The sequence below is a fragment of the Nerophis lumbriciformis genome, linkage group LG18, assembly GCF_033978685.3.
Source record: "Nerophis lumbriciformis linkage group LG18, RoL_Nlum_v2.1, whole genome shotgun sequence".
Classification (NCBI taxonomy): Eukaryota; Metazoa; Chordata; class Actinopteri; order Syngnathiformes; family Syngnathidae; genus Nerophis; species Nerophis lumbriciformis.
The window spans coordinates 34,055,262-34,079,773 of NC_084565.2; the positions used below are offsets into that span (position 1 = coordinate 34,055,262).

The 24,512-nt window shown below is 42.3% G+C and overlaps 1 protein-coding gene across 2 annotated transcripts in view; it reads left to right on the plus strand.

The window, feature by feature from the left end:
- Nucleotides 1-6,738: 6,738 nt before the first annotated feature.
- The window catches only part of LOC133617858 (vacuolar protein sorting-associated protein 4B-like), a 37,802-nt gene continuing 20,028 nt past the window's right edge, over nt 6,739-24,512 (plus strand). The window contains exons 1-2 of one of the 2 annotated variants that reach the window (XM_061978175.2): nt 6,739-7,127; nt 21,916-22,130. In XM_061978175.2, the coding sequence (XP_061834159.1) occupies nt 6,771-7,127; nt 21,916-22,130 (572 nt within the window). In that variant the 5' untranslated portion in view covers nt 6,739-6,770. Of the gene's footprint in view, nt 7,128-20,940; nt 21,075-21,915; nt 22,131-24,512 lie in introns of those variants that run through there. The other variant, XM_061978178.2, reaches the window with a different exon arrangement.

The window sequence follows — 24,512 nt, forward strand, 5'->3', positions numbered from 1 at the left end:
ATATTAACAGTAAATGAACAAGTAGATTAATAATTCCTCATAATGTTGACAAAATAATAGAATGGAAAATTACACAATATGTTACTGCATATGTCAGCAGACTAAATTAGGAGCCTTTGTTTGCTTACTTACTAATCAAAGACAAGTTGTCTTGTATGTTCACTATCTTATTTAAGGACAAAATTGCAATAATAAACATATGTTTAAAGTACCGTAAGATTTTTCGGTTCAAATAAAGCCAATATTGCACATTTTTGTGGTGTGCTTTATTTAGAAAAGTACCGAAAAGAATCAAAATACATTTTGGTACACTAGATTGGATGTATTTTGAACTTGTCCCACCCATCGACAAGACAAAATTAAAAATGATTGAACTTCGTTTCTGTCAACACTTTCTTCTCATATTTATACGTTAACTAACATGCCAGTTAATTGTGTGATTAGTTGTCATTTTATTTTTACCTGCTTCGGTGTAAAAAAAAAAAAAAAAACAGCTTCCAGCCCAGGGCGGGAAGGGCAGGAATGGCCAGTCCCGCCCATGACGCCTCTGAATCAAATGCATAGTCAATTGTGTACCAATATAATGGGGCGATCATACATCGATATTCACACATACAAGGTAGCCATGACTGTGATGTGGCCCTCAATGACAGCCAATTTGACACCCCTGCCTTACAAGGTTTAACCTAGGGCTGTCTTCGACTAAGGCAGGGGTCGGCAACCCAAAACGATGAAAGAGCCACATTGGACCAGAAATACAAAACAAAAATCTGTCTGGAGCCGCAAAAAATGAAAAGCCGTATATAAGTGTTATAATGAAGACAATACATGACGTAAGTGTCTATATTAGCTATAATAGCCTATTATCAAAATGACTGTGTCGCAGGCTGAAGCAAATCTTCATTGACAGAAATGTTGAAATGTAATATTTATTCTACACATGTTTACAAAGAAATTAGTTAAACAGAGGCTACTCAAAAGGTGAAATAACTCCTGGAAATGACTGGCTTTTAATGGCCAAAGGTATAGATGTGTGTGTTCAAGTTAAAGGAAAATAGATTTATTACAATCTTTGGCAAGGGAGGCAATGTTTGCTGTGATCTGGAATAGGGCTGGGCGATATATCGATATACTCGATATATCGCGGGTTTGTCTCTGTGCGATATAGAAAATGACTATATCGTGATATTCGAGTATACGTTCTCATGCAGTTGCTTTTAGCAGCAGGCATTACACAACAGGCTCTTCTCTCTCTTTCTTGTCTCTCCTTCTCAGAGACTTAAACAAACACACCTTCTTACATACGTCACATACGTACAGAGGTGGGTAGTAACGCGCTACATTTACTCCGTTACATCTACTTGAGTAACTTTTGGGATAAATTGTACTTCTAAGAGTAGTTTTAATGCAACATACTTTTACTTTTACTTAAGTATATTTATAGAGAAGGAACGCTACTTTTACTCCGCTACTTTTATCTACATTCAGCTCGCTACTCGCTACTCGCTACCAATTTTTATCGATCTGTTAATGCACGCTTTGTTTATTTTGGTCTGTCAGACAGACTTTCAAAGTGCCTGCCTTACTGGTGACGTTTCACTTCGTTCCACCAATCAGAAGCAGTCACTGGTGACGTTGGACCAATCAAACAGAGCCAGGTGGTCACATGACCTGACTTAAACAAGTTGAAAAACTTATTGGGGTGTTACCATTTAGTGGTCAATTGTACGGAATATGTACTGTGCTGTGCAATCTACTAATAAAAGTTCCAATCAATCAATCAAAAGTGTGAAGGAAAAAAGATACTTGTTTTATTTCAACCGTACCGTCAAAAGCCTCAAGACTGACCGCACATGAGGACGTTCCTGTCTTCACAATAAAAGTGCCGCGCCATTGCGCCTGCGCTTTCAAAACAAGAGTCTCCGAAAGCCAGCGTAAACAAGCTAGCAAGCTACGGAGTTTGACGCCAATATATTTCTTGTAAAGTGTATAAAAACGAATATGGAAGCTGGACAAATAGGATGCCAAAAACCAACCACTTTCATGTGGTATTAGACAGAAAGGAGGAACATTTCTTCTCCTCCATTTGAAAACGTGGACGTTATCATCACGACTGTCTGATTACAATCAACGCAAGTCATCAGAATCAGGTAATACACCAACTTATATTCTAGTCTTCATTAAAGAAAGGAATCTATATGTTAAACATGCATGTATATTCATTAAAACACCTTTAACATGTAAACAAAAACAGCAAAATAAATACTTATAAATTATATACTGTATATATCAATGTATATGTATGTATGTATATATATATATATATATATATATATATATATATATGATATGAGTGTGTATGTTACTCATCAGTTACTCAGTACTTGAGTAGTTTTTTCACAACATACTTTTTACTTTTACTCAAGTAAATATTTGGGTGACTACTCCTTACTTTTACTTGAGTAATAAATCTCTAAAGTAACAGTACTCTTACTTGAGTACAATTTCTGGCTACTCTACCCACCTCTGCATACGTATACGCCCTCGCTGAGCAGAGAGGTAGCAGCATGGCTAAAGTTAGCTGTGGTGCGAGTGGTAATACGAGAGAAAGAAGGTGCGAATCTGGTAACAAATGAAGGAAGAATTAATTCCTAAGAAAAACAGCACGGGGTCCATCATCTGGCGGTGGTTTGGCTTCAAGTGGGAATATGTCGAACAGACAACCGTAATTTGTCAAGTGTGGGGCGAAAGCGTTGCTACAAAATGTAGCATTACTGCTAATATGTAGCATCATTTGAAAAGTCACCTGCTAGAGAATGAAGAGTGCTTACTCCGCATGTCAACATCTCCGTTCGGTGCCACACCAACAAAATGCCGAGGCACCCATTTCCACATCAACACCGTATGAAACAAATAGTCAACAACAGAAGGAGATTACGTCCGCCGGAACCTACCACATAGTGAAGGACGTACATTATTTGATTTCCTATTATGCAGCTCATTTTTATTTGACAGTTATTGAAATATCTTGTGTGACATCATGCACAGAAGTGCACTTTATTTGTTTTAAACTATTGTAGTGGCGTTCTGTACAAAAAGTGCACTTTAATTTAGTGTTGTTTTGATTTGTCATCTTGAGGACATCATGTACTAATAGCTTGTTTTAAAATGTCTCTGACAATCTTGCACTTTCTGTTTTGAAATGACATGAATGTTTGTGCCACTGCTTAATAACTGTTTAATAAATACAGTGTTGGTCAATTGACTTAGTTGTGATTTCCCTCTCTGCATGAAAGTTTAAAAGTAGCATATATTAATGCATTATGAAGAAGAATGTTTTAATGTAGACACATACAATCATCATACTGCTGTGATTACCGTATTTTTCGGAGTATAAGTCGCACCGGCCGAAAATGCATAATAAAGAAGGAAAAAAACATATATAAGTCGCACTGGAGTATAAGTCGCATTTTTGGGGGAAATGTATTTGATAAAACCCAACACCAAGAATAGACATTTGAAAGGCAATTTAAAATAAATAAAGAATAGTGAACAACAGGCTGAATAAGTGTACGTTATATGAGGCATAAATAACCAACTGGTATGTTAACGTAACATATTATGGTAAGAGTCATTCAAATAACTATAACATATAGAACATGCTATACGTTTACCAAACAATCTGTCAGTCCTAATCTCTAAATCCGAGGAAATCTTATACGTCTAGTCTCTTACGTGAATGAGCTAAATAATATTATTTGATATTTTACGGTAATGTGTTAATAATTTCACACATAAGTCGCTCCTGAGTATAAGTCGCACCCCCGGCCAAACTATGAAAAAAACTGCGACTTATAGTCCGAAAAATACGGTATATGTATCAAGTGTTCATTCAAGGCTAAGGCAAAATATTGAAATATATATCGTGTATCGCGATATGGCCTAAAAATATCGAAATATTAAAAAAGGCCATATCGCCCAGCCCTAGTCTGGAACAACAAGGCACACAAACAACTATCTGACATGCAGCCAATATTACATACTGATAATATGTAATGAGACATACAAAACTAAATGATATACAAAGAGGATAAAAGTAAAGGAAATTAAATGAGCTCAGATATAGCTACAAATGAGGCATAATGATGCAATATGTACATACAGCTAGCCTAATAGCATGTTAGCATTGATTAGCTTGCAGTCATGCACTGACCAAATATGCCTGATTAGCACTCCAACGAGTCAATAACATCAACAAAGCACCTTTGTGCATTCATGCACGGCATGAAAGGTTTGGTGGACAAAATGAGACAAAGAAGAAGTAGATCTACTCTCTATTCTATGCTGCAGCTGTTACATATACTGTATTATTGTACATGGTGTTTGCTATATATTGTATATATTATACAAAAATATAATATTATATATCAGTATATATCATATACTGTGTATATATAATATGTAAATATTACATATATTTTATATTGCTAATACGGTACATTTGTATCCTGCATTATCCTTTCCATCCTTTGTAACTGAGCTACTGTATGGAACAATTTCCCTTGTGGATCATTAAAGTTTGTCTAAGATTTTACATGTAAACAAACTGTTGCGTCACAGTCCACACTATGCTGAGTTCAAGCACCGCCGAAATTAGTAGGACAAAACGATGTTCACCAAATACTGTCATCAGGGAAGCATACACACAAACATATTAAACAGTGGGCTTTCTAACAATCGGGAAAGTTTGTGTCATGTTTGTCCTCAAACAAAAAACATACTAAAACAAAAAAAAAAAAAAAAAAAAAGTTCCCCCCCATCTTTTTCCATTTTCAATCCTTTTTTAAAAATGCTCCAGAGAGCCACTAGGGCGGCGCTAAAAAGTGCATTCGGCTCGAGAGCCGCGGTTCAGGATTCTCATACCCTCATCGCAGTGACTTGCGGTGAGGTTCATGACTGGTGAGGCACTGACTTCATCACAGTCAGATTTACAAACATATGAACCCTAAAGAGTATCTTGTTCACTATTTGATTGGCAGCAGTTAACGGGTTATGTTTAAAAGCTCATACCAGCATTCTTCCCTGCTTGGCACTCTGCATCAAGGCTTGGAATTGGGGGTTAAATCACCAAAAATTATTCCCGGGCGCGGTGCCGCTGCTGCCCACTGCTCCCCTCACCTCCCAGGGGGTGATCAAGGGGATGGGTCAAATGCAGAGGACACATTTCACCACACCTAGTGTGTGTGTGACAATCATTGGTACTTTAACTTAACTTTAACTTTACACATACAAACTGTAGCACACAAAAAAGCACATTTAATAAAAAAAAGGTTATTATGGTCTTACCTTTACTTATAAGTGCGGGAACAGTGGTGTTGGTGTTGGAGGAGTTGTGAATGGTTGAAATATGAAATCCGTGCTGCAGTCTGCAGGTGTACCTAATGTTGTGTCCCTGCAGTCGTTCACGGCTCCTCCGGCGCGAGCATTGTTGTTTTTGCACTTTTTTTGGGTGGATTCGGTCTTGCACGTGGAGGGTTTGGGTGTGGGCTTTGGTTGGTGTGGCGCTCCCGTCGGGGGGTGCATTCTACGCAGGGGTGCATTAACCGGCACCAGGAGGCAGGATTACTGCGAGCCTCAGCCAGTGCGTCTTCACAGCAGTTTTATGATTGCTCAGCACAAGAAATACTTTACACACATACAGTTGTTGACAAAATACACTGTACATTATATACCTCAGCTAACTAAACTATGGAAATGTATAATATAATTCATATAGCAATACGGTCTCACTGCTCAGCAGGCCAGCAGTTAGCCGAGTCCGCAATCCATGGTGAGGCACAATTGAGTGACGTGCCTCAACTGGCTGCTGATCACCGCACCGTCTCTTCTCAGTATTTGAACGGCAAATGTGAAAATTCAGCGATTTTGAATAAAAATAATCTAAAACTGGTGAAGTTAAATGGAAAATAACGTTATAGTATAATCACTGGATACATATAACAATTTAATTAATTTTTTTTCTTTTTACATTTTTTTATTTCCATGATGGCAGGTGAGGCCCCGCCTCACCTGCCTTGAGTGACTGCACGTCACTGCCTCATCGGCTGTTCACTATATGTCGCTATTATAGCACGTTTTGGGTTTCCAACCAAGAAGGCGGCAACAGAGAGACATTTCAAACGAGTAAAGTTAAAGTTAAAGTACCAATGATTGTCACACACACACTAGGTGTGGCGAGATTATTCTCTGCATTTGACCCATCACCCTTGATCACCCCCTGGGAGGTGAGGGGAGCAGTGGGCAGCAGCGGTGGCCGCGCCCGGGAATCATTTTGGTGATTTAACCCCCAATTCCAACCCTTGATGCTGAGTGCCAAGGAGGGAGGTAATGGGTCCCATTTTTTTTATAGTCTTTGGTATGACTCGGCCGGGGTTTGAACTCACAACCTACCGATCTCAGGGCGGACACTCTAACCACTAGGCCACTGAGTAGAAAAAACAAAGACACAAGTTTTTAAAAAAAATACGCACTAGACTTTGAATTAATTCACTGTAACAAAGGCTTGAAGTCTAAATTCAAAGCTTTATGATGCTGTTCAGTTTGTACCTTTGCTACATGAAAAACCAGTTCACTTTATGTAATGTCCAATCTGACACCTTTCAAGTACAAAGAGCAAAGGACGTGACCTCCAGCATCCTGTCTCCTCCTCTTTATCCTCTGTTTTCTGTAGAGAATCACTCCATTTCTTTCAGTGCCAAAACCCAGAAGGTATGTCGAGATCAAGATCGTCAACGATGTGTCTTTCCAAGGACATGGAAAGTATTAAACTAAAGCGGAAAATACTCCGAAAAGCTACCAAACAAATGATTGGTCTTATCGATTCAGAAATAGCTGAACCAAAACCTGATGTGGATCACTTAAGCACTTTGCTGGCGAAGTTATTGGACAAAGGCCAAAGCTTGCTCGCACTCAATCATGAAATGGAAGTCCGAACTTCACTGGATCAGTTGGAGAAGGAGATCAAGAAATCGGAAAACTATAAGGAGCTGATCGTGGCTTCCACAAGCCGTGCACAGCGCATCATCAAGAAAAATGAGGAGTCATCGCAAGTGACTGCCCAGAAAAGGGTAAGTTGATTATAGATGTTAAACAAGTCGACGCCTCATGGCTGCAATACGTTAGCGTGTCCACCACATTGTAGGTACGTGACAAGAAATTTCAACTGCAAAATATCTCATAGCATTTGATACCTTTGGAGTAGAGTTGTACGGTATACTGGTGTTAGTATAGTACCGCGATACTAATGAATCATTTTCGGTACTTTACCGCCTCTGAAAGATACCGGTCCCCCATGCCCCGTCGTCACGTCGTGACATTGCTGGTTTTACGAGCAGGTGAGCATGTTTGGCAGCGCGCACACACAGAGTACTTACAAGCAGAGAATGTGTGTAGACAGAAAAGGGAGAACGGACGCATTTTGGCTTAAAAACTAAAGATAAAGGTGAAGTTATAACACTGAAACACCCTCAGGAAGAGGTGCTTTAAGACATGGCTAGCTAGCTAGCTAACGGCTAAAGTCCAGCCGCAGTCTGCAGTGTTTTAGCTACTTCTAAATCACTAATCCTCGCCTTCATGGCGACAAAGTATGTTTCTTACAAGTATCATCCCTGCAGGACGAGGAATATCTAAACATGTTTCACTAAGGGAATAAGCGGTAGAAAATGGATGGATGGGATGGATGATGTTCGAAAACCGGTTCTCCCGATGCTTCGATAAAAGAACCAATACCATGGATTAGGGCTGGGCGATATTTCCTTTTTTTAATATCTCGATATTTTTAGGCCATGTCACAATACACGATATAGATCTCGATATTTTGCCTTAGCCTTGAATGAACACTTGATGCATATAATCACAGCAGTATGATGATTCTATGTGTCTACATTAAAACATTCTTCTTCATACTGCATTAATATATGCTCATTTTAAACTTTCATGCAGAGCGGGAAATCACAACTAAGTCAATTTACCAAAACTGTATTTATTGAACAGTTATTAAGCAGTGGCACAAACATTCATGTCATTTCAAAACAGAAAGTGCAAGATTGTCAGAGACATTTTAAAACAAGCTATGCGTGCACTTTTGTGAATGATGTCACCAAGATGACATATCAAAACACCACTAAATTAACTTTTTGTACAGAACGCCACTACAATAGTTTAAAACAAATAAAGTGCACTTTTGTGCATGATGTCACACAAGATATTTCAATAACTGTCAAATAAAAATGAGCTGCATAATAGGAAATCAAATAATGTACGTCCTTCACTATGCGGACGTTATCTCCTTCTGTTGTTGACTTTTTTTTCATACGGTGTTGATCTGGAAATGGTTGCTTCGGCGTTTTGTTGGTGTGGCACCGGCCGGAGATGTTGACATGCCGAGTTTCAAGCACTCCTCATTCTCTAGCGGGTGACTTTTCAAATGATGCTACATTAGCAGTGCTGCTACTTTTTGTAGTAACGCTTTTGCCGCATAAATGCTGAACATATTCCCGCTTGAAGCCAAACCACCGCCAGACGATGGATCCCCTGCCGTTTTTTCTTGGGAATTTATTCTTCCTTCATTTGTTACCAGATTCGCACCTTCTCTCTCTCGTATTACCACCCGCACCTCACCGTTAGCATCACAGCTAACGTTACCATGTCGCTACCCGTGTGCTCCGCGGGAGCGTGTGACGTTGCACACGTGACGTGTGTTAGAAAGTGCGCTTGGTTTATGTCTCTGTGTGATAAGGAGAGACAAGAAAGAGTGGGAAACGCATCCAGTGTAATGCCTGCAGCTAAAAGCAACTGTGTGAGAATGTATACTCCAATATCACGATACAGTCATTTTCTATTTCGCACAGAGACAAACCCGTTATACTCGATATATCGCCCAGCCTTACCATGGATTCGAATCCCTTTTTGAGAACCGGTTCCCGTTATCGAAGCCACTATACCGTATTTTCACGACCATAGGGTGCACCGCATTAAAAGGCGCCGTGTCAGTTACGGGTGCTATTTCTGTATTTAACGCATAAATAAGGCGCAGTGTATTTTTAGGCGCAGGCATGGTTAAACATACGCTAGCATGCATGGACGCTGTTTTAAAAAGGCAGCAGGAGCAAAGCTGAGTTCGGTTGTACTTTATTGAAGTATTTATCAATGTAGTCACATTATTTTTTGATCAATCCTCATCCACACATCCATCAAAGTCCTCATCTTCTGTGTCCGAAATGAACAACTGGGCAAGTTCTCCATCAAACACGCCAGATTCCCTCTCCTCATTTTCTTTTTTTTTTTTTTTTTATTAATGTCCTGTCCAGCTTCTCAGGCAAATCATATAGTTGATGTAGATGCCCATGTCGGCTGTTCAGATTTACTTTACAAAAGAGAAGTGTAGGATACTTCTCTTGTTGCTTTATTTGTATTTGACTTTATTAAATGTATTTATATTATCATTTAGTGCAGCCGGGCCGGAGCAGGAGGGGATAGAAAGAGAAAAAAAAAGAAGACAGAGGGGGAAATTGTGGGGACAAGAGGGGGATTAGACAGAGAGACAAAAACAACAACAACAACAACAACAATAGAGCAACATCAGCAAATATGACATGTACAAATATGATGGTAAAAGTAATAGCAAATAAGCAGTTAGCGAAAAATAAAAAATAATACAGAAATGACAATGAGCATTATTACACTACAAATGGATCAATACAAATACCAATAGAAATAGCGCTATTGATAATGAACAATACCAATAATTTACCTTTATTATCAACAATACAGTTGTTTAAATGCAACAATACATATACGTAATGATAACTTGAGATACGAAAGAATGCAGAAAAATGGAGGGGGAGAAAGAGAAGCAACCTACATTAACCTTGTAGATTGTTATAGTCACAATAGGTTAAGCTTTGTCAGTGTGCCATGTGTTACACCCAGTTTACCCTAGGGCAACAACGTTAATATATGTTTGATGAAACGTGATTATGTGCATGAGTGTAAGTATGCATATGTACTTGTATATGTACAGAATGTGTATATGTGTTTGTACAATGAATGTATATGTACAGAATGTGTATATGTGTTTGTACAGTGAATGTATATGTACAGTATGTGTATGTGTATGTTTGTATATTGAATGTGCGTGTGGATGTACGAACATTAGGTAGGTAAATATGTACTGTATTTGTGTATGTATGTGGGAGCGTAGGTACCTATGTACGTATGTGAGCATATGTGAATTTGCCTGTACAATACATTCGACTCCCAGAGTGCGTGGGAGCCAGAGCACGGCCCCATCACCCCCGAGAGCCCAACCCACAAACAGGAGGCGTGGTGCCCAGGGAACCAGGGACCACCGCCCCCACGCAGCCAAGCCGGCCAGCGACAGGAACCCCAGAGCCCGACCCACCGTACCGCCCACAAGGGCCAGCAGCAGGCCGCAGACAGACGCACCCGGCAGAGGACAGGGCACGAGAAAAGCAGGGGACAGCCAGACCCCAAGCCAGCGAGAGACCACACCCCACACGGGCAGAAAGGCGAGACGCCCCGCCCGAGGGACCCAGAGACTCCCCGCAACCGGACGGGAAGACCGCCCCCGCCCCACCGGCAACCGGGCCCCCACGAGCCCACCCCCCACCCCCGGAGAGCACGGCGAGGCCAGCCCACCCCACCCAAACCGGCCGCCGCAGGACCACCCAGGCACAGGGCCACGGGAACCACCCACCCCACCCGCAGGGACCCCAACGATGGAGATGGAACAACCAGCAACCGCCCCGCCGAGCCCCCCCCCTGAGGGAGGGGAAAATTAAAAAATAATATTAATAAAATATATTAAAAAATAAATAAATTAATTAATTAATTAATTAATTAAAAAAAAAAAAAAAAAAAGAATTAAAAGAAGATCACAGACATGCTGACAAACAAGGTCACTACCCCAGCAACTGGCCGACTCGCAGCACCTCGGAATACCTTGCAGCACCAAGCTACCACAATAGACGCAGGGACTAGGCCCAACAGGCCCCAACCAAGACGGGCACCCGGAAGGGATGGACAGCGGGACCCAGGAGCTCCAGACACGCAGTTCGGATGCAGTAGCCTGAGGCGTCGACCCCCGTCTGACAGGCAGGCCCAGAGCGTACCCCCAGAAATATACATACATACATACATAAATACATACACATACACACATACACGTATACATACCCACACATACACATATATACATATACATACACATATGTACACATACACATATATAAACATACATACATACATACACATATACATACATATACACAGTTCGTCAGCCCCGACAGCCATCACGCGCGCGCGCTGCCACCAGTCACAACATCAGCCACACCCCTGCACCAGACCCAGCAGCCACGGGCGCCCACACCACAAACAAACGGCAGCAGAAACAGCAGCCGCAATAACCCCAGACAGCCAGCACCAGCCAATCAAATCAAAGCGATCAAAAAAAAACTGCGACCAGCAACCACACGCCACCAGGGCCACGGAGACCAGCCGGCGCCAGCCCGCCGGTCAGCCCGAACGCCAACACGCAAACAAGAGACACCAACAACCCCCCCAACCAAAAGGCCCCCCACCCCAACCCAAACCCGCACAAACACACCACCGCCCAAACAACCGAGACACAGCATCCAGACCAGACACGGGGGCTGCGCCGCCACCACACCAAGTCACCAACAGAGACCCCACAGCGCAAGGTCGGGCCACACGGGCACGGACCCCATCCAACAGGAAGTGAGACCCTCTCCTCATTTTCAAAGTCAGTCTCGTTGCCGTGGGGCTCCTCGGAAAAGGTGCCGGCTTTTTTTGCGAAAGCTGGAACAACAGCGCAAGCAGACACGTTAGCTCAAGCATCCGCGATGCATTCAACAAATTGTGGCACAACTCGCCAGACGCTGCCTCCCAGTTTTCGTGAAGCTGTGTTCGTCTGTCATCCATCGCTCCCATGACGCTCACAACTTCACTTTGAACGTCCTGTTTACACCTATGTCCAGCGGTTGGCGTTCCTTCGTCATGCCTTAATGATGACTCCAGCTGGAAACTTTTCTTTCGGCAGCGTCTTCCCCTTGAAAATCACTATAGGTGGCAGTTTCTGTCCATTAGCATAGCACAACAGTAAAAGCCGACTTCTCTTGCCCCGTTGTGCGTATGGATTCGCTACCGGGCTGGTCCCCTTTTTCTCCACAATGTGCTTCACCGGCACCTCGTCCTTGTTGGTGATGTGTTTGTCGGCAATTTTTTTTATTTACAACGCACATGGCAGCCCTTAATGCTCACTTAGGGCGTGGCTTTAGCGTCCTCTCTCACAGGCTACTCAGAAGGTGAGATAACTCCTGGAAATGACTGGCTTTTAATGGCCAAAGGTATAGATGTGTGTGTCCAAGTTAAAGGAAAATAGATTTATTACAATCTTTGGCAAGGTAGGCAATGTTTGCTGTGATCTGGAATAGGGCTGGGCGATATATCGATATACTCGATATATCGCGGGTTTGTATCTGTGCGATATAGAAAATGACTATATCGTGATATTCGAGTATACGTTCTCACGCAGTTGCTTTTAGCAGCAGGCATTACACAACAGGCTCTTCTCACTCTTTCTTGTCTCTCCTTCTCAGAGACTTAAACAAGCACACCTTCTTACATACGTCACATACGTATACGCCCTCGCTGAGCAGAGAGGTAGCAGCATGGCTAAAGTTAGCTGTGGTGCGAGTGGTAATACGAGAGAAAGAAGGTGCGACTCTGGTAACAAATGAAGGAATAATTAATTCCTAATAAAAACAGCACGGGGTCCATCGTCTGGCGGTGGTTTGGCTTCAAGTGGGAATATGTCGAACAGACAACCGTAATATGTCAAGTGTGGGGCGAAAGCGTTGCTACAAAAAGTAGCATTACTGCTAATATGTAGCATCATTTGAAAAGTCACCCGCTAGAGAATGAAGAGTGCTTACTCTGCATGTCAACATCTCCGTTCGGTGCCACACCAACAAAATGCCGAGGCAACCATTTCCACATCAACACCGTATGAAAAGTCAACAACAGAAGGAGATAACGTCCGCCGGAACCTACCACATAGTGAAGGACGTACATTATTTGATTTCCTATTATGCAGCTCATTTTTATTTGACAGTTATTGAAATATCTTGTGTGACATCATGCACAGAAGTGCACTTTATTTGTTTTAAACTATTGTAGTGGCGTTCTGTACAAAAAGTGCACTTTAATTTAGTGTTGTTTTGATTTGTCATCTTGAGGACATCATGGCAGCCCTTAATGCTCACTGAGGGCGTGGCTTTAGCGTCCTCTCTCACCTGAAACCTTCACCCTTTAACGTCTGCATGCTGTCCTCTGTCATGTCCGCCTTTCCTCCACATAAACAGCGTGCCGGCCCAGTCACATAACCTCTACGGCTTTTAGAACTCAGTGCACACACTACAACCTATCTGGATTCGATAAGAGATTCGATAAGGAATCGGTTCGATAAGAGGATTCGATAATGGCATCGACATCGATAATTTCTTAACAAACATCATCCCTATTCACTACACACCGTAGCTCACCGGCGTCACAATGTAAACAAACGCCATGGGTGGATCTGCATCTGACATCTGAGGCACGGCAGGCAGAGATGCAGTTGGTCAGTAGGCTCTCTATAGTGCCTCTGTAGAATGTGCTGATCTTTTCATCCGACGCAAAAACTGCATGCGCTGCTGAGCTCGTTTCATAAGAGCTCCGGTGTGTAGGGACCAGGTCAGATTGACCGATATCTGCACCCCCAGGAACTTGGTGCTGCTTACCATCTCCACTGCTGTGCCGTTGATGAAGAGCGGAGTGGTGCTGGACTGGTGCCTTATAAGGACAGATATGTATACAAACATCTTAAACTACAAGTAAAGCGTTGGAAAGCTTATCTTCGGGTATAATTTTGGGCAATCTTGAGATGTGAAACTTTGCTTGTTGATTCATGGAACTTCAAGCAATCAATCAATCAATCAAAGTTTATTTATATAGCCCTTAATCACAAGTGTCTCAAATGGCTGTACAAGCCACAACGACATCCTCGGCTCAGATCCCACATCAGGGCAAGAAAAAACTCAACCCAACGGGATACAATGAGAAACCTTGGAGGGGACCGCAGATGTGGGGACCCCCCTGAGCGACCGGTGCAATGGACGTCGAGTGGATCTAGTTAATAGTGTGAGAGTCCAGTCCTTTGTGGGGCCAGCAGGGCATCATCTTGAGTGGAGTCAAGTCAGCAGCGCAGAGACGTCACCAACTGATACACAGAGGAGTGGTCCACCCCGGGTTCCGACTTTGAACAGCTAGCGCGTCATCTGTGGTCACCTAATAACCTCTCCACGCAGGAGAGGGGGCCAGAGCAGGAAAGGGTAACACTTTAGTATGGGGAACATATTCACCATTAATTAGTTGCTTATTAACATGCAAATTAGTAACATATTGGCTCTTAGTTAGTCATTATTAAGTAGTTATTAATGCCTTATTCTGCATGGCCTTATTATACAACCAGTACAACCCTAACCCTCGAACCCTAACCCTAACCAAATAACTCTAAATTAAGTCTTTGTTACTTATATGTTCCCCATACTAAAGTGTTACCCAAAAAGAGACAGCAGATCAACTGGTCTAAAAAGGGGGTCTATTTAAAGGCTAGAGTATACAAATGAGTTTTAATTAGTGCTTCTACTGAGGTAGCATCTCTAACTGTTACCGAGAGGGCATTCCAGAGTACTGGAGCCTGAATAGAAAACGCTCTATAGCCCACAAACTGTTTTTGGGCTCTGGGAGTCACTAATAAGCCGGAGTTCTTGGAATGCAGATTTCTTGCCGAGACATATGGTACAATACAATCGGCAAGATAGGATGGAGCTAGACCCTTTAGTATTTTATACGCAAGTAGTAAAACCTTAGTCGCATCTTAAGTGCACAGGAAGCCAGTGCAGGTGAGACAGTATAGGTTTGTATATAGGTATATATGTATATACAGTATAGGCGTAATCTGATCAAACTTTCTTGTTCTTGTCAAAAGTCTAGCAGCCGCATTTTGTAACAACTGTAATCTTTTAATGCTCGACATAGGGAGGCCTGAAAATAACACGTTACAGTAATCGAGACGAGCCGTAACGAACGCACGAATAATGATCTCTAGTGGACAAAATGGAACAAATTTTAGCGATAGAAATCAGACCCAGGAATATCGAAGTTGAGGCACTTAACGGCATATGTAAACTACGTCGTTAACCTCTGTGCTCTTCAATAAGTCCAAAAATGAACCCCCCCACAGAAAACATTGACGCACATCGCAAACCACATTGATCAGAGCGGGCAGAAGCCACCTACATTTTGGACGTGACATGTTAACTAATGCAAGGAAATGGAAATGTCCCTGTTCTTTGGCAGAAATCCATACAGTTTCTTTTTTTTTTTTTTTTTTTTTTTTTGTGTCCTGTCCAGCTTCTCAGGCAAATCATATAGTTGATGTAGATGCCCATGTCGGCTGTTCAGATTTACTTTACAAAAGAGAAGTGTAGGATACTTCTCTTGTTGCCTTATTTGTATTTGACTTTATTAAATGTATTTATATTATCATTTAGTGCAGCCGGGCCGGAGCAGGAGGGGATAGAAAGAGAAAAAAAAAAGAAGACAGAGGGGGAAATTGTGGGGACAAGAGGGGGATTAGACAGAGAGACAAAAACAACAACAGCAAACAACAACAACAACAATAGAGCAACATCAGCAAATATGACATGTACAAATATGATGGTAAAAGTAATAGCAAATAAGCAGTTAGCGAAAAATAAAAAATAATACAGAAATGACAATGAGCATTATTACACTACAAATGGATCAATACAAATACCAATAGAAATAACGCTATTGATAATGAACAATACCAATAATTTACCTTTATTATCAACAATACAGTTGTTTAAATGCAACAATACATATACGTAATGATAACTTGAGATACGAAAGAATGCAGAAAAATGGAGGGGGAGAAAGAGAAGCAACCTACATTAACCTTGTAGATTGTTATAGTCACAATAGGTTAAGCTTTGTCAGTGTGCCATGTGTTACACCCAGTTTACCTTAGGGCAACAACGTTAATATATGTTTGATGAAACGTGATTATGTGCATGAGTGTAAGTATGCATATGTACTTGTATATGTACAGAATGTGTATATGTGTTTGTACAATGAATGTATATGTACAGAATGTGTATATGTGTTTGTACAGTGAATGTATATGTACAGTATGTGTATGTGTATGTTTGTATATTGAATGTGCGTGTGGATGTACGAACATTAGGTAGGTAAATATGTACTGTATTTGTGTATGTATGTGGGAGCGTAGGTACCTATGTACATATGTGAGCATTTGTGAATTTGCATGTACAATACATTCGACTCCCAGAGTGCGTGGGAGCCAGAGCACGGCCCCATCACCCCCGAGAGCCCAACCCACAAACAGGAGGCATGGTGCTCAGGGAACCAGGGACCACCGCCCCCACGCAGCCAAGCCGGCCAGCGACAGGAACCCCAGAGCCCGACCCACCGTACCGCCCACAAGGGCCAGCAGCAGGCCGCAGACAGACGCACCCGGCAGAGGACAGGGCACGAGAAAAGCAGGGGAGAGCCAGACCCCAAGCCAGCGCGAGACCACACCCCACACGGGCAGAAAGGCGAGACGCCCCGCCCGAGGGACCCAGAGACTCCCCGCAACCGGACGGGAAGACCGCCCCCGCCCCACCGGCAACCGGGCCCCCACGAGCCCACCCCCCACCCCCGGAGAGCGCGGCGAGGCCAGCCCCCGGCCACCCCACCCAAATCGGCCGCCGCAGGACCAACCAGGCACAGGGCCACGGGAACCACCCGCAGGGACCCCAACGATGGAGATGGAACAACCAGCAACCGCCCCGCCGAGCCCCCCCCCCTGAGGGAGGGGAAAAATTAAAAAATAATATTAATAAAATATATTAAAAAATAAATTAATTAATTAATTTAAAAAAAAAGAATTAAAAGAAGATCACAGACATGCTGACAAACAAGGTCACTACCCCAGCAACTGGCCGACTCGCAGCACCTCGGAATACCTTGCAGCACCAAGCTACCACAATAGACGCAGGGACTAGGCCCAACAGGCCCCAACCAAGACGGGCACCCGGAAGGGATGGACAGCGGGACCCAGGAGCTCCAGACACGCAGTTTGGATGCAGTAGCCTGAGGCGTCGACCCCCGTCTGACAGGCAGGCCCAGAGCGTACCCCCAGAAATATACATACATACATACATACATATATACATACACATACACACATACATGTATACATACCCACACATACACATATATACATATACATACACATATGTACACATACACATGTATAAACATACATACATACACACACATATACATACATATACACAGTTCGTCAGCCCCGACAGCCATCACGCGCGCGCGCTGCCACCAGTCACAACATCAGCCACACCCCTGCACCAGACCCAGCAGCCACGGGCGCCCACACCACAAACAAACGGCAGCAGAAACAGCAGCCGCAATAACCCCAGACAGCCAGCACCAGCCAATCAAATCAAAGCGATCAAAAAAAAACTGCGACCAGCAAACACACGCCACCAGGACCACGGAGACCAGCCGGCGCCAGCCCGCCAGTCAGCCCGAACGCCAACACGCAAACAAGAGACACCAACAACCCCCCCAACCAAAAGGCCCCCCACCCCAACCCAAACCCGCACAAACACACCACCGCCCAAACAACCGAGACACAGCATCCAGACCAGACACGGGGGCTGCGCCGCCACCACATCAAGTCACCAACAGAGACCCCACAGCGCAAGGTCGGGCCACACGGGCACGGACCCCACCCAACAGGAAGTGAGACCCGCGCGACGCCACACACAAATAAATAATACGATTTTTTTTTTTAATAATAAATAAATAAATTTAAAAAAATAAAAAATAAAATAAAATAAAATAAAAATAAGTAAATAAAAATAAAAATAATAAATACATTAAAAATAAAAAAAATATATAACAATAATAAATGAATAAAAGCCTGGCAGGCCACCAGACCGCAGTCCCGCCGGCCGACGAGGCAATGAGGGGTGCACCGAACCCCAAATCCCCCATGCATGTGTACAAGGCCCCCAGAGTGTCTACTGTGTAGTTAAAATTAGGAGGTCAGCCGTTACAGCCGACCTCCAGTCCCTATTGATGTGTGTACTGTAGCGTGAGTGAGATATGTATGCTTGTGGGAACTAATAATGCGATTAAAATTGGGGTACATCAAGGTCATGGTGGGTCCCAACCAAACCAAGCCCCCCAAATCCTAAGTGTCTAATATACAGCTAAGATTGAGGGATGGACGAGCAGGGGACAAGACAGGAGGACTGGAGCCCCATTGGAGGCATCCTCAACCCCCCGCCATGCCTCCCCGCAGGACAATCCCCAAAGTCCTATATATGTGTGACTGTGTGCGCTATAAGTAGGAGGAGTAGAGGGCCCGGACATCCCCCCAGTCCACGCGGCCGACAACCAGGAACTACGGCCAGGAGGCCGCCACCCCCCGCCACAGCCCGTGACCCACACCAGACCACTTTAACGTGACGCCACGCGAGCCCTCCCCCCGCCAAACAAAGCCATCCCCCGCCCGCCCCAACCCAACCCTGCAGAGCCCATACCGGCAACCAAACGCAGAAAAACTGCACAGCCCCCACGCCCAATGCAAACACCGCATCCCGGCCATCCACACAGCAACGTGCCCATACGAGTCCCGGCCAGGGGAAGGAGCCCCCCAACGGGGGAAGAAGCCAATGCATCCCGTCCGCCCGCCAGCCCCCAAACCAGCCGGCAAGCCAACGCCAGCCAGCCCCACAATCCATACAGTTTCATGCGCAGGACCTCACAGTATTGGCAAGAAAGTCAGCAAATTTTCTTTTAATAAAGGTTAAAAGCGATATGTCAGCTTATAGCAGAACTTTGAGTCAATGTGAGGCTGCTGTTTACCCGAATGAGTCAATTACGTTGCGACAGTCACCTTTGCGCTAAAGCTAATCTGCTGGGCAGAAGGTTATGTTCGGGGATAAAAGAGATCAAAATCGATGATACTGCCCACTAAAGATTGAGGCTGATAAGTTAAAAGCCAGGATTTGCTGATATCGAACAAAACCTTTTTGATTTTCTCCAGGATTTTCTAGTCGAAAGTATCTAGTAGAAGTACACTATATTGCCAAAAGCATTTGGCCACCCATCCAAATGATCAGAATCAGGTGTACTAATCATTGACACTTAGGCATGGAGACTGTTTCTACAAACATATGTGAAAGAATGGGCCGCTGTCAGTGATTTCCAGCGTGGAACTGTCATAGGATGCCACCTGTGCAACGAATCCAGTCGTGAAATGTCCTCGTTCCTAAATATTCTAAAGTCAACTGTTGGCTTTATTATAAGAAAATGGATGAGTTTGGGAACAACAGCAACTCAGCCACGAAGTGGTAGGCCACGTAAACTGACAGAGAGGGGTCAGTGGATGCTGAAACACAGTGGAAAGAGGTCTCCGACTTTCTGCACAGTCAGTTGCTACAGAGCTCCACTGCATGTGACCTTCCAATTAGCCCACGTACAGTATGCAGAGAACTTCATGCAATGGGTTTCCATGGCCGAGCAGCCGTGTCTAAGCCATACATCACCAAGTCCAATGCAAAGTGTCGGATGCAGTGGTGTAAAGCACATCGCCACTGGACTCTAGAGCAATGGAGACGAGTTCTCTGGAGTGATGAATCACGCTTCTCCATCTGGCAATCTGAAGGACAAGTCTGGGTTCGGAGGTTGCCAGGAGAACGGTACATTTCGGACTGCAATTGTGCCGAGTGTGAAATTTGGTGGAGGAGGAATTATGGTATGGGGTTGTTTTTCAGTAGTTGGGCTTGGCCCCTTAGTTCCAGTGAAAGGAAGGTTGAATGCTCCAGGATACCAAAACATTTTGGACAATTCCATGCTCCCAACCTTGTGGGAACAGTTTGGAGCGGACCCCTTCCTCTTTCAACATGACTGTGCACCAGTGCACAAAGCAAGGTCCATAAATATATGAATGACAGAGTCTGGTGTGGATGAACTTGACTGGCCTGCACAGAGTCCTGACCTGAACCTGATAGAACACCTTTGGAATTAATTAGAACAGAGACTGAGAGCCAGGCCTTCTCGACCAACATCAGCGTGTGACCTCACCAATGCGCTTTTGGAAGAATGGTGGAAAATTCCTATAAACACACTCCGCAACCTTGTGGACAGCCTTCCCAGAAGAGTTGAAGCTGTTATAGCTGCAAAAGGTGGACCGACATCATATTGAACCCTATGGGTTAGGAATGGGATGGCACTTCAAGTTCATATGTGAGTCAAGGCAGGTGGCCAAATACTTTTGTCACAGCGCTTACGGTAAGGATGGGTACCTTTCCATTTGGATCCATACGGTACCAATTCCCGGCACAGATTCCTCATGATCTCTCAATGACAATTATTAGTTTCTTGTATTTTGTTTTATGTCCTGTCCAGCGCTTTTTATTTTTCCATTTTCCATTTCCATTTCCTGTTTGCTTCCCTTTAGCCACAACTTCTATACGCTGGCTCCCTCACATGTCCCTGATTGCCAATCTGAAGCAGGTGTGTCCTGATTACCAATCAGGGACATAGGATTGTCGATGATGGGCTAAAACTTCCCGTTTATGAGGCTTCCTAATTGCCAATCAGGAGCACATGTGTCTTCTGATTGGCAATCAGGAACAAATAAGGGGGCTAACACTTTGACAAACATTAAGTGGGGACACTAGTACCTAAAAGCGCTGGGCAGGAACTGAATAACAAAACTAAGGCCAACTAATATGGGACATGACAGGGATTAAAACAATGAATTGGAATTCCAAGACCGGAACCTTTTATAGGACATGATGGGTTGCCAGGTTGGTAAAAACAGATTCCAATAATGACTTAAAATAACAGGGAAAGTCAATGATAAATTATCTTCTGCCCTGTTTTGTAGTTAATTTATTATGTTTAACTGTGACACTCATAAGCTGAAGGGATTTGTCAGTATTTTTTGGGCCAGGAGACATGCAGCAGTCTGAAAAACATAAAGAAAAAAACAAGTTATATGTTAAACGACAAGATTATCATTTTTGTGTTGCTATATTGAGAGAAGAAGCAGAAAATGCCACAAAATGTGGTCTAGAAAATGTTTATTATTTATTTTTGTTTTTCTAACCGTTTAGACCTCAGGGCCCAGCTTTTCCACTACAGAGGGGCCCGGGCCCACTCAAAGAAGGGACTCATAAATAACTGACAAAAAATAAATGTTCATACAATTATATTGTGCTAAAGTAAATAAACCAAATTAATAAGAATATGTTTTGTAACCAATCTGTCAATAAAATTAAAAACTGCAAAGGAAAATACAGCTTAGCCACTTTAGTCATATTTTTTGTGATGAAGAAACTTTTCTTATTTTGGCTTCAGACTTCTTCTGTTTGTTTGATATTGTCAATACTGCCACAAGTGGTGGACGAGTGTATTACAACATAGTTCCGCTACGGCCCATACGACCCCATGATAGTCAGGAGGTGTTTGAGCACAGCTTTGTCTGGACTGTGATGTCCTTTTTCATTTTTGCATTACTACTACAGCTCAAAAGAGTGATATTCACTTACTCCTCGTAGCTTCTAACGATCTATAGCAAGTTATCACAGGGACTGTTCTCGTCTTGCTGTACCCTGAACCCGCATCTTTTCATGTTGTTTTTCCCAGAAAGCAATCATTCTCTCCGAAAGAGCTGTAGAGGGGGACCCGACCAAAAACCACGAAGAAATCAGCTTTTATAAATCTGCGATACTGTACTTCCTTCACATCCTGAAGTGTGACGACTACCTGGAGCGGGTCGAGGAGCTGCAGGAGTATCTGAAGAAGAAAGACCTCCCACCTTCTACCAAACCCATCCCACCTCCTGCCAAACCCAAAAACAAGTATTATCAATACTATTGTCTAATTATACCATTAATGTAAGCATGAAGGGTTTAAATACTTTTGACCGTAAAATGATTGTCAACTTTACTCCTTCATTTATTAGGCCGGTCAAAAATAAGTAATTTACTGCGATTAATCACAATAAATCAAAATGCGAAAGTGCGATTAATGTGATCAAAGAATTTAACCGTTTTAAATATTTATATTACTGCATAAACTACTGTATTCAAAAACGTGTACTCTACTGCTATACATCTTTATCCGTCTCATTTAAGATTAAAACATGTGTTATGCTATGGAGCTAAATTAAGGCCAAAAGTGTCTACTTGAAATAACTTTAAAACATAAAAATCACGTTTTGATGTTGAATTTTGAAAGATATATCAGTGTATTCAAAATCATAATACATATACACATTTTTTTCAGGTTGAATGTAATTATGATTCACTCTGGTAATTATTTTAAAGACATTTTTTATTTTTATTTTTCACTTTCATATACAGTACTTTTTTTTTATATTTGAGCTTCTGTTGTTTTGTTTTTTTTGTAGTAATTTTTATTTTCTGTTTCAGATCTTTTTTTTTTTTCAGATTCTGACTTTTGGCCTGTATTTAGCATGAGAGGGATGTGGAATTATGACAAACCGCTTAACAAAAAGGATAGGGCAGGGTCCACTAACACAATATACGACTGATTGATATGCGACATATACTGTAGGCTACTATTTTTATCTCGTATATATGCATATATGTATGTGTGTGTGTGTGTATGTGTATATATATATATATATATGTATATATATATATATATATATATATATATATATATATATATATATATATATATATATATATATATATACACATACATACACACATATATATATATATATATAATGTGTGTATGTATGTATATGTGTGTGTATGTAATGTATGTATGTATATATATATATATATATATATATATATATATATATATATATATATATATATATATATATACATACATCCATCCATCTTCTTCCGCTTATCCGAGGTCGGGTCGCGGGGGCAGCAGCCTAAGCAGGGAAGCCCAGACTTCCCTCTCCCCAGCCACTTCATCCAGCTCCTCCCGGGGGACCCCGAGGCGTTCCCAGGCCAGCCTGGAGACATAGTCTTCCCAACGTGTCCTGGGTCTTCCCCGCGGCCTCCTACCGGTCGGACGTGCCCTAAACACCTCCCTAGGGAGGCGTTCGGGTGGCATCCTGACCAGATGCCCGAACCACCTATATATAATGTGTGTGTATGTATATATGTGTGTGTATGTATGTATATATATATATGTGTGTATATATATATATATATATATATATATATATATATATATATATATATATATATATATATATATATATATATATATATATATAATGTGTGTATGTATGTATATATATGTGTATATATGTATGTATGTATAGTATATATATATATATATATATATATATATATATATATATATATATATATATATATATATATATATATATATATATATATAATGTGTGTATGTATGTGTATATATGTATGTATGTATAGTATATATATATATATATATATATATATATATATATATATATATATATATGTCTTAATAAGGTTATCCAAAAAATAGTGCTCGATACCGTTGTAGAGCGCAATATATGTATGTGTGGGAAAAAAATCACAAGACTATTTCATCTCTACAGGCCTGTTTCATGAGGGGGGGTACCCTCAATCATCAGGAGATTTTAATGGGAGCATTCGCATACCATGGTTTATATAGGGCACAGAGTGGGTGGATACAGGCTGGCCTAGGGGCGTGGTGATTGGCTCATGTGTTACCTAGGAGGTGTTTCCGTCTATGGCGGCATGCTGTTACAATTTCGCTGCGCTTGTTGAGGGATGACAGGTCTGGACGGTAAATAATAAACAGTTTCTCTTTCAAGCATAGGTTGCATCTTTTATTACCACTATTGTAAGGTGTGCTGGATGCAAGAATTTGCCATGTTATTGAAAATACAACATTATTGTCTTTGAGGTTCCAAATGTGTTTGCTGAGTTCTGTGGTATTTCGCAGGTTTTTGTTCCTGAAAGAAGCCTTGTGATTGTTCCATCTGGTTTTGAATTCTCCCTCGGTTAATCCTACATATGTGTCGGATGTGTTAATGTCCTTGCGTATTACCTTAGATTGGTAGACAACTGATGTTTGTAAGCACCCCCCGTTGAGAGGGCAATCAGGTTTCTTTCGACAGTTACAGTCTTTGTTGGTTTTGGAGTCGCTCTGTCTGGGGGCCGACGGCTCATTTGCAATTGTTTTGTTGTGGTTTGAGATGATTTGTCGTATATTGTTCATGCAGCTGTAGC